The sequence below is a fragment of the Tyto alba genome, unplaced genomic scaffold (assembly GCF_018691265.1).
Source record: "Tyto alba isolate M040663 unplaced genomic scaffold, T.alba_DEE_v4.0 Super-Scaffold_1000006, whole genome shotgun sequence".
Lineage (NCBI taxonomy): Eukaryota > Metazoa > Chordata > Aves > Strigiformes > Tytonidae > Tyto > Tyto alba.
Window position 1 is genome coordinate 30,680,159 of NW_024881272.1, and position 16,720 is coordinate 30,696,878.

At 38.2% G+C, this 16,720-nt stretch overlaps 1 protein-coding gene across 12 annotated transcripts in view; it reads right to left on the reverse strand.

Moving 5' to 3' along the window:
- Positions 1 to 4,394: 4,394 nt before the first annotated feature.
- The window catches only part of DAB1 (DAB adaptor protein 1), a 470,931-nt gene continuing 458,605 nt past the window's right edge, over positions 4,395 to 16,720 (reverse strand). For 11 of the 12 annotated variants that reach the window (XM_033008814.2, XM_042785080.1, XM_042785108.1 and 8 more), the window contains 2 exons: positions 15,761 to 15,859; positions 4,395 to 7,041 (listed from right to left, as the gene is read on the reverse strand). In XM_033008814.2, the coding sequence (XP_032864705.1) occupies positions 15,776 to 15,859 (84 nt within the window). In that variant the 3' untranslated portion in view covers positions 4,395 to 7,041; positions 15,761 to 15,775. The remainder of the gene's footprint in view (positions 7,042 to 15,760; positions 15,860 to 16,720) is intronic. The other variant, XM_042785090.1, reaches the window with a different exon arrangement.

The following is a 16,720-nucleotide window of genomic DNA, read 5'->3' on the forward strand; positions in this document are numbered from 1 at the left end:
TGTCTGCTGAGCTGCTTTTAAGTCCCAAAGCACTTAGCAGTAAATCACTGAACACGGGTTTCATCACAGTTGAAAATGAAGCCTAAGTGTCCACCATGAACACCGAACTTTTAAGTGCAACATCTTTTGCAGAGTTCGTAACACTAATGTAAGTTTGTGACCCCTTGCTCCCTGTAAATAAAACCTATACAGTTTCACCAAACATTTTTTTTTTCTTTAAATGGCAGTTTCCTGTCCAAAGGAAAACTTTAAACCACATCAGAGATGAAAGACCCTCCCTGGGAATGGTTAGAGTGGAGCCAGCAAGCAGTTGTTTATGGTATCGTTAGTGCACTTTTCAAAAAGTTTATTTTTATTCTTCTCTGAGACAATCTTTTCACTTCTTGCTTCATAACCCATAACGCAATTCCTTCTGCAGAACACAACTGGCTCATTCAAAAGTAAGAGGAGGCTCACTCACTGATTTTAATGGTGAAGAGAATAAGGAGACAAATATATGGTAAATATAAATGTTTTTAGATGTTTACTACAACCATCTTGCATCACCATTTTTGTTATTAATATTGTTGTTTTCTGGTGGTGAGGCTGGTCTCTGAAAGGCCCTGGACATAAAAAAACTCACCTTGCTGAGTTTAATTCTTTTTTTTCCGGCTTTTGATTCGCTAAAAATAATGCCTTATAGTGACTCAGTCCAAATTGGGAATCAATTCACTCACTCTAAGAGCTCTGATTCTGAGGTCCTGCGCAGACGGTAAGAGTGCAGTAATGAGTAGACAAAGAAATAAAAACCCACCATGCCTCATTGCTTGTCTCCATCTCCTCTCCTTTAGATCTCAAGATAACACACACACAAAAACATTTTCAAATTAAACCCAGCAATTTTAAAGAAAAACCAAGACACTCATAATCTGAATATGTCAAATAGGACAAAATTCATAAACCCCACATTTTACAGCATTGTAACTTCTGCTTATTTCTAATACAACTGGCTTCTGACACAGAGATTTTCTTAAACCTCTAATAACTATCTGTTAAAAAAGACAAAGATGCCACAAAAGGTCTTTACACAGCTAGTACCGGGTAATAATTCTTCATAATCCTTTATTTTCACAAATGTCTGAGGCTGAATGGACATTGATTTGCTGCCCGTTAACCTGGTTTTCTTCTAATCTATTGTGATTTCCTTCCTTTGCCGGTGAGGAGTATTTATAGAAGTGGTGCTGCGGGAGCTATGAAATGGGGTTGAAAAGCCAGAAAATAATATCAGATCTTAAAAGATCTTTTTTTTTTTAAAAAATACATTCTGTATCTGAAAGGCCCTTGAATGGGTAACATTTGAGGCTATTCTTCTTATTGAGATTTTTCAGGTGCTGATAAAACATTTTAGGGGTGATAGATGAGGCACAGGGCAAACACATCCATTGAGATAAGACTATTTAAAGCTCTAAAAACTAATAGCTGGAGAGTCGTTTCAGTAATAGACCTGATATTTCCTGCCTCCAGTAGGATAATTTTAGAAAGAGACAGGCAATGTTACAGGTAATCAGGAAATCGTATCAGGATATCTCCCCATATTCCTCACTGTCATGCTGAAATGTATAATTCAGTTTCCCCACACTTTCAGACAGCAAGTAAAGCAAGATGAAAATTCCCCATTTCCTTCCCCATGCCGGCTCTCTACTTCACCTCAGATATTAAAAATAAAAAGGGGGCTTTTAATGGGGCTGATCCTAAAAAGCAAATCAGTATGAGACCAACCTGTGGAAGACCTCATCACAAGAGAGCCGACCGAAGTAAGTACTCTTACAAATCATGATGTCTGCAGGAGTAACAACAGAGCCCAGCCAGGGAGAGGGGTGAGTGCCACTGATCTCACATACAGGGGCAGAACCAGAAGCCAGGAGTAGTGCATGCAGCAGTAAGGACAGTGACAGCAGCAGGGTCAGTACCGATAATTCTGTGGATGATCCAGGCTCACACGTTCACCCAAACCCTCCATTTTCTGGTTGCCAAAGGGACCTTCACTTTGTTCATTCACTACTGTGAGCCTCCCATGTTGGCTTAGAGAGACAAGTGTAGACAATGGATCGAAACTTCTGTAGAAAATTGCCAACAGATAGATCCTTTCATTTTGTTGAAATTATATTCTTCTGACTCAGAACAGTATTTGCCAGAAAACTAATAAATATGAACTTGACAGAACGGGAGTTGTTTAGAAAGCAAAGAAAGAAAAAAGAAAACAGTTCACGGAAATACATATCACACCCTGGAAAAAGGAAGAAAGAGGTTAGCTTATCTGTTTCAGCAACTGTCACTGTGTAGTGATTTAAGCACATAAACATTGCCTTTAATCCAACATAAGTGAGTTAAAATTGCATATTCCAAGTCTATACAATCAATTGCTTCCCCAGAAGTCACCGGCATGGAAAAGAGAGATCTGTCAAGAGTCCTCACTTCTGTAAAACCGCAAGTTAATTCTGCAAACCATTTGCTAAATAAATTCTCATTACTGCAGGAGATCACGGCCTTAATTAGCATTAGTTAAATCAGGACCATTTCTTGAACCAGTCATGCTTGAGTTGGATACCCTCATATACAATCTAGAGACTCCTAGTACACTTAAGTTACAATAATATTCATGTAGTACATTGACACAGCACAGTAAGAATCAGATTTTCTTTCCCTTCTGAACAATACTAACACACAACCAGGTCCTTCCTACTTTGAGATTCCTCACCCTCACCAAACGAGATGTCAGACCTGCTCATTCTGAATTTTTAAACTGAGTCCACATAGCAACTGTGTAACACGAGCCAATTTTTCTGATTTTTCAACATAAACCAACTTCACTGTGAGGGTACCAGATCAACAAGACTAGATTTGTCCTACATTGTAAAAATGCATTTTAGTTTAAAACCATGCTTAGCTGCGTCTTATTTCCCTTTAAGTTGATGTTTCATAGCTTGCTGAAAATCAAAGAGATCATGTTCCTCCTTCCAAGGACATCTGAATAGAGTCTGCTACATGCAAAGCCAAAATGACATTAACGCTAGCATATTTTCATCACAACAGAATGACATTTATTCTTAGGTGGGATCCAAGTATTTTAACAATGCTCACTGACAAAGGCTAAGAATGTTTCAGCATGACCTGCTGGACATTTCTGTCGGATGAGAAAGGGACGAGACATCAAGAAGAGGAAATACAATAAAATGTACGTGCACACTTCCACACATCTCTCTCGTACTGTATATAGTCATGTACTTCTTACCCTTAAATTTCAATGTTCTATCTTGCATTTTTGCATTACTCACATGGCAAAGAGTGGTATTTTTCCTTTTCTCAACTGAGAGACACAGTGCTCGGTACCTCTGAATATCAAACAACGTTATTTTACATGCAGCATCAAGAGTTTTGCACCAGCAAAACACTTCAGTGTACCCGGTACTCCAGCTTTGGTAGCATTGCACAGTGTGGTCTGTCCCAGGAACGTGTGATTTTACAGGAGGTGACTAAAATATCTACTGGTTTGGGATGATCATCCTGAAACATCCAAAAAGAGGCCAAAAATGGGGAGGCAGCAATAAAAAGCAGCAAGTTAAGCATCTGCAAGATAAACAACACTTAAGGTGCATAAGATTAAGGTATTCCCCAAATCGAGGCACTTTTTCATCTCCTTTCCCAGATATTTCCACTGTCAAAAATATCAGCCATGACAGACACCAACACTGCACTGTAAGATTGGCAGAGTTATTACAGAATAGCAAAAGCTATGAAACAAACTTACTGAAATGACGCATTTTTAAAATGTTTTTATTCATAACAGTATTACATGGTGTGTTACAGAAATTAATGGAAAATTTCTAAAAATTTGTTGTTTTTTTTTTTGTTGTTGTTGTTGCTGAATGCATCATACATAAAGTTAAAAATAATGTGTCCGTATATGTTAACAAATGGTCAATATCTGAGGTAAAGTTAAAGTAGGTTTAGAAATGTACTGCAACAGTCATTTTATCTTTCTCATCTTTATTAAAAAAATATGTGTCAGAATGCAGAAATAAAAATGAATGAAAACCACGGAGTAAACATTTTTGCAAAGAAGGTGCCCAGTACGTTATTAGATGAAAGGTTTCATCAGACACTTGGATGACTACGATCTATCAAAATATCTTTTTATGACAGGTAAAGATCAAGAACCTACGGGGGATGGTAACAGGATGGCTGGTGGGATTCCCTGGTTTTTAAATTTAAAGTGACGAATTTAGTGCTAGTGAAGGATGAGAGATTAAACAATTGCACAAGCTGGATATTTTAGTTATCTACAATACTGGTAGAGTGCAGACGCCTTCCAGTCCATCTCAACCATGACAAGGATGATCTAATCGTACGACAAGACAATTAAGAATTTGTTTTTATTTATGAGCGTTGGTAAAGGTAAGACAAAGGTCCACGGTGATGGTCCAGCTGTCTCCCATGCGACACTAAAATCCCAGCTTCATTCCCTCAGCACCTATTCGTAAATCATCTGCTTCCTACAAATATGATGTCAATGGATCCTCTGAGACATAAATCGCTTCTTTTTCGTTTTACCCCATAACTGGAAATGCACTGATGATACTAAACCATGAATGTCTATGATGAACCAAAATTGTCTTCATGGTTCCATATGTAGGACAAAACCTAAACGAGCCGCTGAGGAAGAAAGTAGCACCACTGTGCAAATTAGGAAAATATTCTTAAAGAAATGTCCCTTAGAAACGCTTTTTCCTCTGCTTTTAGTCCTAGAACACTCAATCTGCCAAGTTTTAATTTATCTTCTCCAGTTAGAAACGTTGGTCTTCTTTCTGATGGGAAAATAAGATTTGCTACAAAGCTGTTCACACATGACTACAGAATAAGTATCAAATGACCATGAATGGGGATAAAAGTTCTCTTCTCTGCAGGTTCATTAGGTCTATTCACAGCTAACTTTTCATTCACATACATTCTGTAATGCACATTTCTCTAATTCGAAGTAAAAGACTGGAATCGTGATGTACTTATCAACAATTGCCACCCCAGTTACTCTGTCTTCTAAACCATTTTTAGCTTATAATAAAAGTAAAATATTTATAACTCCAGGCCTATTTTAATCATGACAAAAATGTAAAACCTAATGTGTCAATTTAAAAACAAAATCTGCACAATAACCCTAAAAACTGATTAATCATTTGATTTCTTTAACCTTTTTTCCTTTTTCTATTTTTTTCTTTTTTTTTCTTTTTTTCATCTTTTTTTTTTTTTTTTTTTTCTTTTTAGTGTTAAACCACTAAATTCAATATACTGTAACTGCATAGGAACATCAGGAAAACACATTTGACCTGTATAACAATTCTCTGTAGGGCAAAAATATATAGATTCTTTATGAAAATCATGTGCTAAACATATGAACCCAAACACTGCACTTTTGCTTCATAAATGTAAAAAAAGGAAGTTTTAAATTCTTTTGTTCTGCGTGTAAACAGTTTGATGACTTCTATGCAGAGGTTCAAAGGAATGTCAATGAAATGTGATTTCTTGTAAGTGGGATATGTCCGTGTGATAACGCTAGATCATAGAATCATGTGTTCCCATTAATTTCACTAGTCGTCGACAAGCTGACTGCTTTTGGCAAATGCACTTGAGCTTCAGCCCATTATTGTAAGCATGTGATGTGAGAACCACAAACTGGGTTTGCCACACCTCCCAAGCACTGCAACTTGCTACCTTCTCTACTGTGTAATGGCATTAGTAAAAGAATTTTCATAACATTTATATTTACAAAAAAGCTGTCAATTTTCATTCGAACTCCTTAAAGCCATTTCCCCTTAAACATTAAAGAGTTTAACAGTAAGATTTTTTCAAGTTATAAAATAAAAATCCGATTTGATTTTTCTGATGTACAAAAAGTGATAAAGATGAACAATTTGATCACAGAATCAGTTTGTTATTCCAAAATCCATGCCATCCTTGTCCCATTTGTAAAGTCCACTTCATCCAAATTCCTAAGCCAGAATCATACCAGTATTATTTGGCAAATGATTTTTTTTCATCAAAAATGGCACACAGAAGAAAACACTTGTCTGCATAGCATTACAGCAGCAAGATATTGAAGAAATAAAAATATTCCTTTTCTGCACTTTGTTTAGAGTTTCCTAGGAAATACTGACTCTTTCATCTTTCCTCAGTGGGACTCGATGTCCATTCTCTACCCACAACATGAGTATTCAAACAGAAAGCAGCATTTCTTCCTCATGATGCGCTAGAACTTAAAGGTCCATTTGGCAACATTTTCAGTCAGATGGATAAACAACCGAGTTTTATTCTGTGGTTTCAAGTTAGGAATCATTTCTGCAGGAGAAGTTTTGCTGTTAGATCTGTCACTCATACAAAACTACAGAAAAAGAAATAAAAAAAAAAAATGACACTGTCAGTATTTTTTGTTGTTGTTTAAATATGTCTACACAGGGAAAAAAAAAAAAGTCAGGATCAGCCTGATGTAGATGATGATGAAAAACATGTCACCATGACATAAAAAGTGCCAACTTGTGCCCAAAAGGCTGTTGAATGATAATGCCACTGCTACATACAGACTCTGCTTTTTGCCAAAAAGAAAAACAATGTCGAATACCCAATAAATTTCAGATGCTTATTATTTATATGTGGCATACAGAAGATAACAAATGTTTAAAAGAAGACCAAGGAGTAAGATTTCCTAATCTGGATACCCATGACTTGTGAGGATGGGGGCTGGACTCGTGGTATGATAAGCAGGGAGAGTTTTTATTTTGTGCTGCCATAGGAAACTGCCATTGGTTGCCAACAAAAAATGTCAGAAACACTTGTAGAGCCAGTCCAGGAGGGCAATCATCTCTCTTTGTCAGTCAAAATCAATCAGAAAAAAAGCATGAAAGCCAAAGGCCTGCCAGGTTGCTGGGTTTCATTTGAGTCTTGGAGCACCACAAGCCTGCAACAATGCTATTTCTTAGGTCTGTTGATTTGGGCGTAGAGAGGTTCTGCTTCCTGAGGATAACAAAAAATAAAGTAAGTTGAGATGTCTCCAGACAGTTTTTAGAACATTTTTAGAACATCTGCTTGAGAACAGCAATACCTCATGAGTCAAAACACAAAGGAAGTGTTTGTTTTCTGTGCTGCCTTGAATGATCATGGCACCCTGGCTGAATTGTGAAGAAAATGTGACCTTTTTTCAGACAATGAATGTTTGCTATCAATATTCTCTTCCGGTATTGCCTGTGCACCGATCCTCAGGAGGTATTGCTGGGCACAGACATATGAAGAAATGAAATGATATTTATATGACTAGATGTTTTGAAGTTTACAGGCCAGAAATGTGGCTGGCGTACAACACTGTTACTCATACCAGGCTGAGACCACCCCCCAGTAGGTCGACAGCAGAACACAGTCGTGGGTTTTACACAATTCGTGGAGCAAAACACTTGCAAACAGAAACTGCTCGCTGAAAGCTGAGTGAATGAAGCTGTGATGGGATTTAAAATAACAACATAAGTTGCCTTTGAAGAATGAGAAAAGCTAGCTCTGTGCAGTTTGATTAGGAGTTTGTATAACTGTTAGTACAATCATTAAAGCTGGCAAGAGAGTATGTCAATTTGCTAACAGATACTTTCTTGGGAATTTCCTGGATGTGTGGGGAAAAAAAGCTGCCATGTTCTTCAGTGATGCTTCATAGCTGACACCCTCTGAGCTTTCTCAATACTATGTTCATCTTGGCTGCAGTAGGAAGCAAACGATCCATGGACCCTGGAATCCATTCTACTTAATTTCCAGAAACTAATTTATTAAACTAAGAATGACATCTAAAAAAAGAACAAGACAGGCAGAAAGGCTAATTAATGCCATACTGCATTAACTCTCCACAGCTTGATAAATATTCAAATACCATGCCATGACGTTGAATTTAAGCAAGTTATAATCAACTCATGTTACAGCAGAATCAGCAGAAGCTGACTTTGAACAAAAAAACCTCCAAAGGCTGGCAAATCACTGGGCACCGTGGAGCACAGAAATGTCTGGCAGGGGATGGCACAGGATTTTAATCGCTACTTATAAAAATGCTGCTGCTGCTGAGAAAAACAGCCCAAAGGTGGATCCACAGGGCTATATTTACTCTGTGCTCATGGTGCCTGGCCAGGTATCCAGGTTGTGCGCCGTCCTGCCTCACTGTGCATCTTGTGTTGAATGAGGAGCAACACAACAATTCCAAAATATGACCTGTTTCCTCCATGCGAAGAAAAGTTGTCTCTTGTTCCTTGAAATTACTACATTTTTGGAGCTTGCAGGGACTCTGATTCCCCCATCACTTATCTACATGAAGCCCTGAGTATGCTACAAGCATTACGAGAGGATGAGAGAAATCCTTTGGAATGATTAAATAAAGGCTGCTGAAATCATCCCCAGCAAGACACAAATATATTTTGTGACCTTGAAAAACTGAAGGTATTCAGAAGAGATGACTGAGAGTAAATAACTGCATTTCACATTCTGTGTGTTAAGTCTACCTATGCCAATTTTCATGTACTGCAGACATGAAGCTGGCAGAATGATCTATTACAGCGAGTTCAGAGAAAATCTGTACTAATTAATGTGGGAACCTGACACACACCAGGCCATTCTTCAGGCATTTGCTGAACCTGAGGTGATTGCAAAAGGAAGTGAAAAGGAAGGAGGAGAAGAAAAGGCGAGGGAGGGAGCACATCCCTTCGGAACAAAAGATGTCAGTTTTTCATATGCCTTCAGGGAAAAAAAGAGCTTTTCAAAATGTCAAGCGTGCTTATTAGAGCTGTCCTCCAATATCTTTAAGATATGCAGATGCACTTAAGTAACAGGTGTCCTAAGGTGTCACTGAACTTGACACTCTTGGAAGAAGAGGAGGAGTTCATCATCGGTCATCAGCACTTTCAACAATCCATGAGGCAGCCTTTAGAATTAGAAATTTCTTTTATTCGTACTCAATATTTATCTGAACATACACTTCATGTAGCAAAGGCCTGCATTCCTCACTGATTTGAATAATTTTTCTTCCAGTAGACCAGAGCATTTTGAATTAAAAGTGTCTTCCTTTTAGCTGATTTCCCCCTTCAGATGCCTAAATGAGAAATTAATTGCTGTAATTGCGGACAATCTTCTCAGCCAAAGTTTTTTGTCAATGACTGAGATTTGTTTTCTAATATTACTTTGAGATCATTCAAACAGTGCATCTTGCCTGTAGCCCAACACTGCAAATGATACCTGTAAAGTATTGATAACGATACTCAAGAGAGCAAAAGAGAGCAGAAAGGGACAGAAAAGAGGCAGAAGGAGAGTCAAATGCTGTTGACTTCATGGATAACTTCTCACAATGCCAGGCAGGGGAGTATTCACAAGCATTATTTTGGAGGGTCTTGGAAGCAGAAATAAACCCCCTTTTTTTACATACCCCACGCAAAATTCACAGAGAATGTCATTAAAGGCAGGAGAGCCTAACTCTTCTCACATCATCGGAATCACCTCACTAATGTTTTCTGCTTTCTACCTCTAACACTGTGTTAGGAACAGATCCAGAGAGAATGAAATGAAAGAATGGATCTTTGGCAGAAAAGAAAGAGCAGAACAAAGAAAATAGCATACAAAGCTTACAGTTCACATAAACGCCTTGAATCTTAAAGTGTTTTCCTTTCTATAGGACTGGCCCAGAGACTTCTGATGTTCTTTCATCAGCCCATGTGGAGAAACCAAGACAGCAACTGGCAGCACCTTTTTTTGCTGCTAAATCCTACTTGAAGACGACTATCAACTTTGGGGATATGCAATTTCTGGCAGATGTTTGAAAAGTAAATGTTTTCCTTTATGTTTGGAAGCTGCTATCGAAGTAGTGTTTAGCTCTATTCTCACATACTAATGGGGCTCCTTAAGCTGAACAGTAGCCTTTAAATAACGAGATATTGCAGGAAGAGGATATGAATTCACAGGTCAGCTATCTGACCAAAGTGACAGGTTGCAGTAAGGGATAAGAAAGGTCTAAATACACATGCTTCAAGTTAGATATCTAAATATTCAGGAAGCTATAAGTATGTTGTGTAAATTTTGAGTTATGAAGTCTCTCAGAATTAATTGCAAGAACTGCCAAAGAGAAAATTTCCCTATGTATGCTACATTTACATATTCCAGAGATACTTCATGCTCAAAATCAGTTTGTTCTTCCTATTTTAAGGAACATTTTGCACAATAAACAAGAATGTAGCAAACAGTAAGTATTTCTGGTGTAGTACGCTCCTGCATGAGGTAACAAGGTTGCTAATGGTTTTGAATAACATAATGTAAATACTAGAAGTAAATTTGCATCCAATTTAAAGATATTAACATCTGCTCTCCAGCAGAACTCATCATTGGAGAGCACCTCTTGAAAGATTTAGCATCTATTTGGGCTTGCGTAGGTAAGCTCACTCACAAAACATAACACGGGACTTGGTTAGGAAAAAATGCATTTTTACACTGGCAGTCATTTCATCACTGCGAGGCACCCTGCTATGTGCAAAGCTTCAGGCAAGATGTACTGGATTGTTGAGGTGAGGCCCGTATAGATTTCTTTGCCCTTTACAATAGATTCTCAGCATGGTTTTACTCCTGGCTGGCTGATCAGAAAGGGCAAGCTCAAATAAGAGAGTTTCATGAAATAAGTGTGCTGGAGCACCAGCCAAAATGAGAATCTTGTGCTGGGGATGCAAGTGAAAGGAATGGGAGTGCAGTGCATCTTCCCTATCCACTGCATGCTGACTCAGTAAAATAGGATGTAGTAAACTTGGCAAGTGGGATTCAAATTAAGTATCTTTGGTGATAAGACAGGTAATTCCTAGTGGCCCATTATCAGCCAGTGGCTTATCTTTAGTTATTTTTATTACAGTTAGCCTCTATTAGCAGCATAAAGATAGCAACCTTCTAGTTTGGCATTATAACTGGAAAGTGACTCAATTCTTACTGAAAACCTATCCAGGAATATTTCCTAGTCTCAAATATCCAGTTTAATTATTAGCAGTTTAAAAATCTCTGTCATTTTAGTATCAAAATGGATGCTATACATCCATAAAATGAAAAAGCAATGAGAACTACTCAGAAAGATGAACCCGGATCTATCTTGGTCCTGGTATAATAATGAACTGCAGCAAAGAAACATGTCTGTTATTTCTGGGCCCCTTTCCTAACAAAACAGTAGCCACAAAATTATACTTTCTGCCTACGTATTTGTCAATTCTTCATAACTTTTGAACCTGATGGCCAATTTGAAGCAAATTTTTGAGAAGTCTCCAAGATACTAAATTATTGCAAGTGCCTTTTTAAAATCAGTTGTTGTGCAGAAGACAGGGAACTTTTAAATGACCTCATTACAGAGAAAGATAGGAAAGCTTGTCCCCTAATTTAATTGCTGGATTGCCAATCAGCAAGTACACAGCTCTAGACAAGCTACACAGTATATCGTCTCTTGTTTAGAGGAAGAAATTGGAGAAATGGAAGGGTACCTGGCTATTTCAAGTGGGCTTGGAGACATTGGAAGACGTGAGAAACCCATGTATGAGCTGGCCACATTAAATGGATAGCTTCAAGAGGATTGTAGCAGTGGAGATGAAGGCAAATCTGTAGGATGCCTCTGTTCACAGAGCAGCCTGAATTTCTCTGTCTTGTCCTTTCAGATTCCCTGGGAAATATGATGATGAGCAAATGAGCATGAGGCCTGAAATGACAATTTTAGGATTTCTCTGGAATGAAGCAGTACTTCCCAACCTGTGATCCCTTTCCCAATACACAACACTATTTCTTCTCTCTCAAGTTCACAGCCCTGCTCAGTGCTGTGTCTTTAGTTTGAGAACGATAGCTCTGGAACCTGCAGTAAGAATAGGTCACCTATAATCATTATGAATTTATCTTTGGACTCTATTCAGTTCCTATTGAGCCAGGTGAATGATAGCAGCAGATTCTGCAAATACAGCCTTTGATATTTTGAGCTCATTCAAAGTCCTAGTGCAACAGAAAGGGGGCAGAAGGAACAGGAGAATGAAGGATCAGCTTAATATGCCCCCCTGACACTCTCTAAGCTCCCAGATAAGCCAGTGCTTTGTCCATAAGTTGCTATTTTCTTTCAACTTCCTAGTAACAGCTAACTAAAGATTTATAGTAGTCCATCCTGGAGCTGACTAAGATTATTAGGAAGATTTATCCCTATGAATGGCACTTGCTCAAAGATGAATAATGGCAGTGAGCCACTTAAGTACCACCAAAAGCTGATAGACAAATATTCTAATGAACTGTTGCTGTCCTGAAAGTGCTGATAGCATCATGAAGGGTGTGACACATTTTGAGGGCTTATAATTGTCTGCACACATTTCATGGAACAACTAAACAACTTTTTCAGGAAGATATGCTCTAGCCACAAATGTTTTGAAGGTTTCCTGAGAATCTCTCATGAACGACTGCCAGTGCAAGTCTTGAACTGGGCAGCAAATCAATAGAGCTGCATTTGTTCCAGCACTTAAAAGGACTTTTATTGCAATAAATGTGGTACCAAATATTCCCTTATTCTCTTTCAGAATTTTCACCCTGTTGCTAATTTGCTTTCAAGAACCAGTTTGTGTTGTCCATATGGAGTCAGACCACATTTGTGATATCTGATCCCAGTATTCAGAACTAATTTATTCCTTCTAAAATCAGGATGCTTTGTTAGGAGATGCTGGCCAACATAAGCACAGGTATCCAAAGGCTGGCATCAGAGAGGCAAAGGTTGCCCCTTTGCTTCCCTTTTCTCACCATGTTTGAAGGCTTCCTCCCTTCGTGCAGCTTTTGCGAAACTTTCAGTTTTATAGCTTCAGGGCTTCCTACTGTCACGGCATGCTAGACCCATTGCTGAGGCTGAGCTAGCAGCTCCACAAAGAGTTGATTTTATTTCACCTGTGAAAGTTAGTCCTGTCTGCTTATCTCCAACTATAAAGGGACAAGAATGTAACGTATCCATAAAATGTCACATTTACCTACTAAGAACTCATAACTATTTGTAGAAGAGTGACTTAGAAGAATGGCTACTGGTAGGGTGAGGATTCTGAGAGCTTAAGTTGAAGACTGCAAAAGGAAGAGAGTTAAAATGGAGAAAGGAAGATAGTAACTGAAAGATGCTGAATTATTTCTAAATGAGAATAAGCAGTATCAGAAGGAATCAGGAAACCAAATTGCTATGGTACCTTGAAAGATCAGGGTACAAAATAATAGGCAGGTGAGTATTCTGAATACATCAAAATAAGTGAAGATGTTGTATGGGCATAGCTGCTTTATAAAGATGCTGGGAACAGATATATTTGAAATTTCTGAACACAATACTATGTCATGCTCCTGAAAGGTCCATTCATCTGAGTTGTGTACTGTGTTGTTCTTGGTGTGAAGAAACATGTTCTAAAGAGCGAAGTAATCTCCCATCTAACACACAAAAAAGGCTTTTATACAGACTGTCATTCTTTTGTACTACATGTTTCTCCTCATTAAGTTTCTCTCCAAATGCAAACTCAATACGCAACACAGTAGTAAGTCCTGAATTGATAATTTTCCATGGAGATTAGACTTTCCATTACTCTGACGATACTAGGCTTCAGAATTAGATGGGCTGGTTTTAGCAAATGGATTTCCTATGGACTGCTGCTGAATGGTGCTGTACAGAGGCACAATGATATTAGTGTAACTTTACTGGATAGAGGCTTTCTTTTTGTTCAGCTTCCTGTTCCTGACTACAGCTTTTAGGAATTACTATAATACAATAATCAGTAACATTATTTAACATTTCCTTGAATATATTTCTGAGAATTATATGTATTTTATACAAGACTCTACAAGGATTAACAAAAAATATAGAAAAAACATATGGAATCACTGGTAATACACTGTTCTTGTATCTCCCAGAAACACTTGACAGGTAAAAGAATGGATTTTACTAAGTGTTATATAAAAGCAGAACAATAGGAGTCCCTCACTAGTCTGCCTTACACAGTAATATGCATTAACAGACTTTAACTGCTGTTTCAAGTTATATGCAGAACTCCTGGTAGATAAATGTGTGTGATGCTAGTTTACAAATGATGTAAACTATCTTTGTGACAATCAGAAAATTAGAGAGGTTTTATCATTATTGTCCCTGGGATGAGTTTTTGAATTACCCTGACTATGATAAACCGTAATAAACAAATGTATGTGGTTTTCCAGTGTGGGACTCAGAAAAAGGTCAAATCCTCTTTCTTGATCTAGGAAAGAACTCTTGAAATGGTCTGAAGCTGGGATAGGTGGCTATGTTAGTTCTGGCAAGGTCAGGCAAAGGCAAAGCCAAATTACTATCTGGCAGCATCCATCTGTAGAAGCAGCTCTCGCTAGAGTACAGTAACCAACAGATGCTCTTGCTAGAGCAGCTCATCCCAGCTTGACTTTGCCCTTACATTGTAATTTTTACACTCAATGAGACACAAAGCTTAATGCTACTTTTGCTTCAGCCCCCAAGATCTGGGCTTTGTGTCGGTGAAGCTAGAGAAGGTGGAGATGCCTCCTCACAGCACCAAATACTAAGAGATAATCTTATTACACCCAAGTGGAGCAAAGCTAAGTTACTGTAAGACTTTTTTTAACCATATTTAATGTACAAAGTAAACTGACTCCTAATGAAACTATTAATTTTTAGTTGACACCAAATTACTTTGGTTCAGGGTGAAGAAGTCACTGATAAATGCAATGCAATTTCCGTACAAAAATCGAAAGGGTTCTACCATTGTTATGGGTTTGCTTCAGGAGCTCTGTGCTGAAGCACACGAGCTGTAGCAGATCATGTATTTGGGTAATACAAAACATGAATGGCAGACAGGGAGAAGCTAATGAAACATATCCTTCAAATAGTAACACTAGAGAGTATTTGGATTGAATAACAATGCTCAGTACTCATAAAACTTTGTAGCTTCACTGTCTTTTTGGTAAAATACATATACTGTATTGAAACAAATCACAGAACCTTCACTGGCAGCCACATTTTGTAACATGTTCTGTAACATGAAAGATGAAAAAGACAATCTTTCCTGTCTGTCTGGATTTAAATGACTTACATTTGATGAGTAATTTTTAAAACATCGGTATGCCAATGGTAATACAAATGATCATAATTTTCAGATGCTTTTAATTTGCAGTGGGAGAGAAAAATACACAAACCCATGCGGTATTTTTTACATGCAGATAATAAATGTGCTTCTACTGATTATCACATTGATTTAGGGTAGAGGTGTTCATGTATCATTACATAATTTTACTTAACGTTTGTTATGTCTATGGGTAAGACGTCTTATTCCATTTAATATGTTACATCGGACTAAAGGCCAGAGTGTATTTGATACAAAATTGTTCTGCCTAATACATTGTTTGTAATGGCTCAGTTTCCCTATTTCCCCTTAGAATTTGAATACAAAGTAAAATAAATTTACATTTATTTAAAGCATGCAGGCAGCTGAAACACAGATATTTGCATAAGCTGCAACACTTAGTGAATGGCAAAAGCCATGCAAACCACTGAGCATGAGGAATACACTGTGGATAATGGAGAGGAAAAACGGAAGAGATGGAAAGGAAAAATAAACCATGCATCCATGAAAGCAATGGTAGGCACTGGTGGAAGAACAAGTGAGCACCTCAAGGTGTAGAGAAAAAAAGGACAGATACCTACCCCAACCTGCGCTATCTAGCTACCGACCTGTGGACTTATAGTATCACCAGTTGGCTCACCAAATGGATCACTGTTGGATGAGGCCTGAGACCCATCAGGCTAGAATACAAGAACATAACACCTTTTTTTCTCAAGAATAGAAAGTGAAAAGTCAACACGAGGTTATTTTCATGCTGTGGGCATAACAATACATCCTATCTCATGAAAACCAGAAAACGACACCTCACCAGAGATATGTTCTCAAAAGCCATAGTGGTTTCCTACAGCTGATGCAGGCAGGAAGGGACCTCACCAGTACTTGCTGGAGCCCATGCACGAGCTGCCACAGACTTCAGAAGGTACTGGATCAGACAAACCAGAACTGAAAAAGGCCCTGAAAGCCAGTGAAAATATGTGAACTGGAAAGAGTCCAAGCTTGCATTATTTTCTTCCTTCGGGCCCCTTTTTTGTACAGAGTCCCTCTTGCCTTTGGCTCACTTAGGATTTGATCTGCCTAAGATACGTTGTGATTTACAGTCATTGCTTGGATAACATCTCTTGCTTTGGTCCACTGAGTCTAAGGCAAAGAAATCACATACTGAGGGCCAGAACACACTGAGGAACGTAACTAGGATGCAAGAATGTGCAAGACAACATCAACCATCATCTTTTAACACACAAAATCTCACATCTCTTTCTGCAGCCTCAGCATGTATGTTGTTTTACCTCGGACTTCCTTACCATCAATTAGTGAATGCTGGTATGCTAAAAAGGACATTGGATACAACTAACATATATAACCTTACATATGTACTCTGACTTTGGTTCCTTGTATATAATATAAGTGCATATCAACAGAAATGACGTGCTATTATCTATCAAAGCCAAAGTGGGAAATGAATTCTGTCTGCAGCGCCCCCTTAAATACCACCCAGTCCTATTAAGAGTTGTTTCTGATGCTACCAAATGACACTTAAGTAC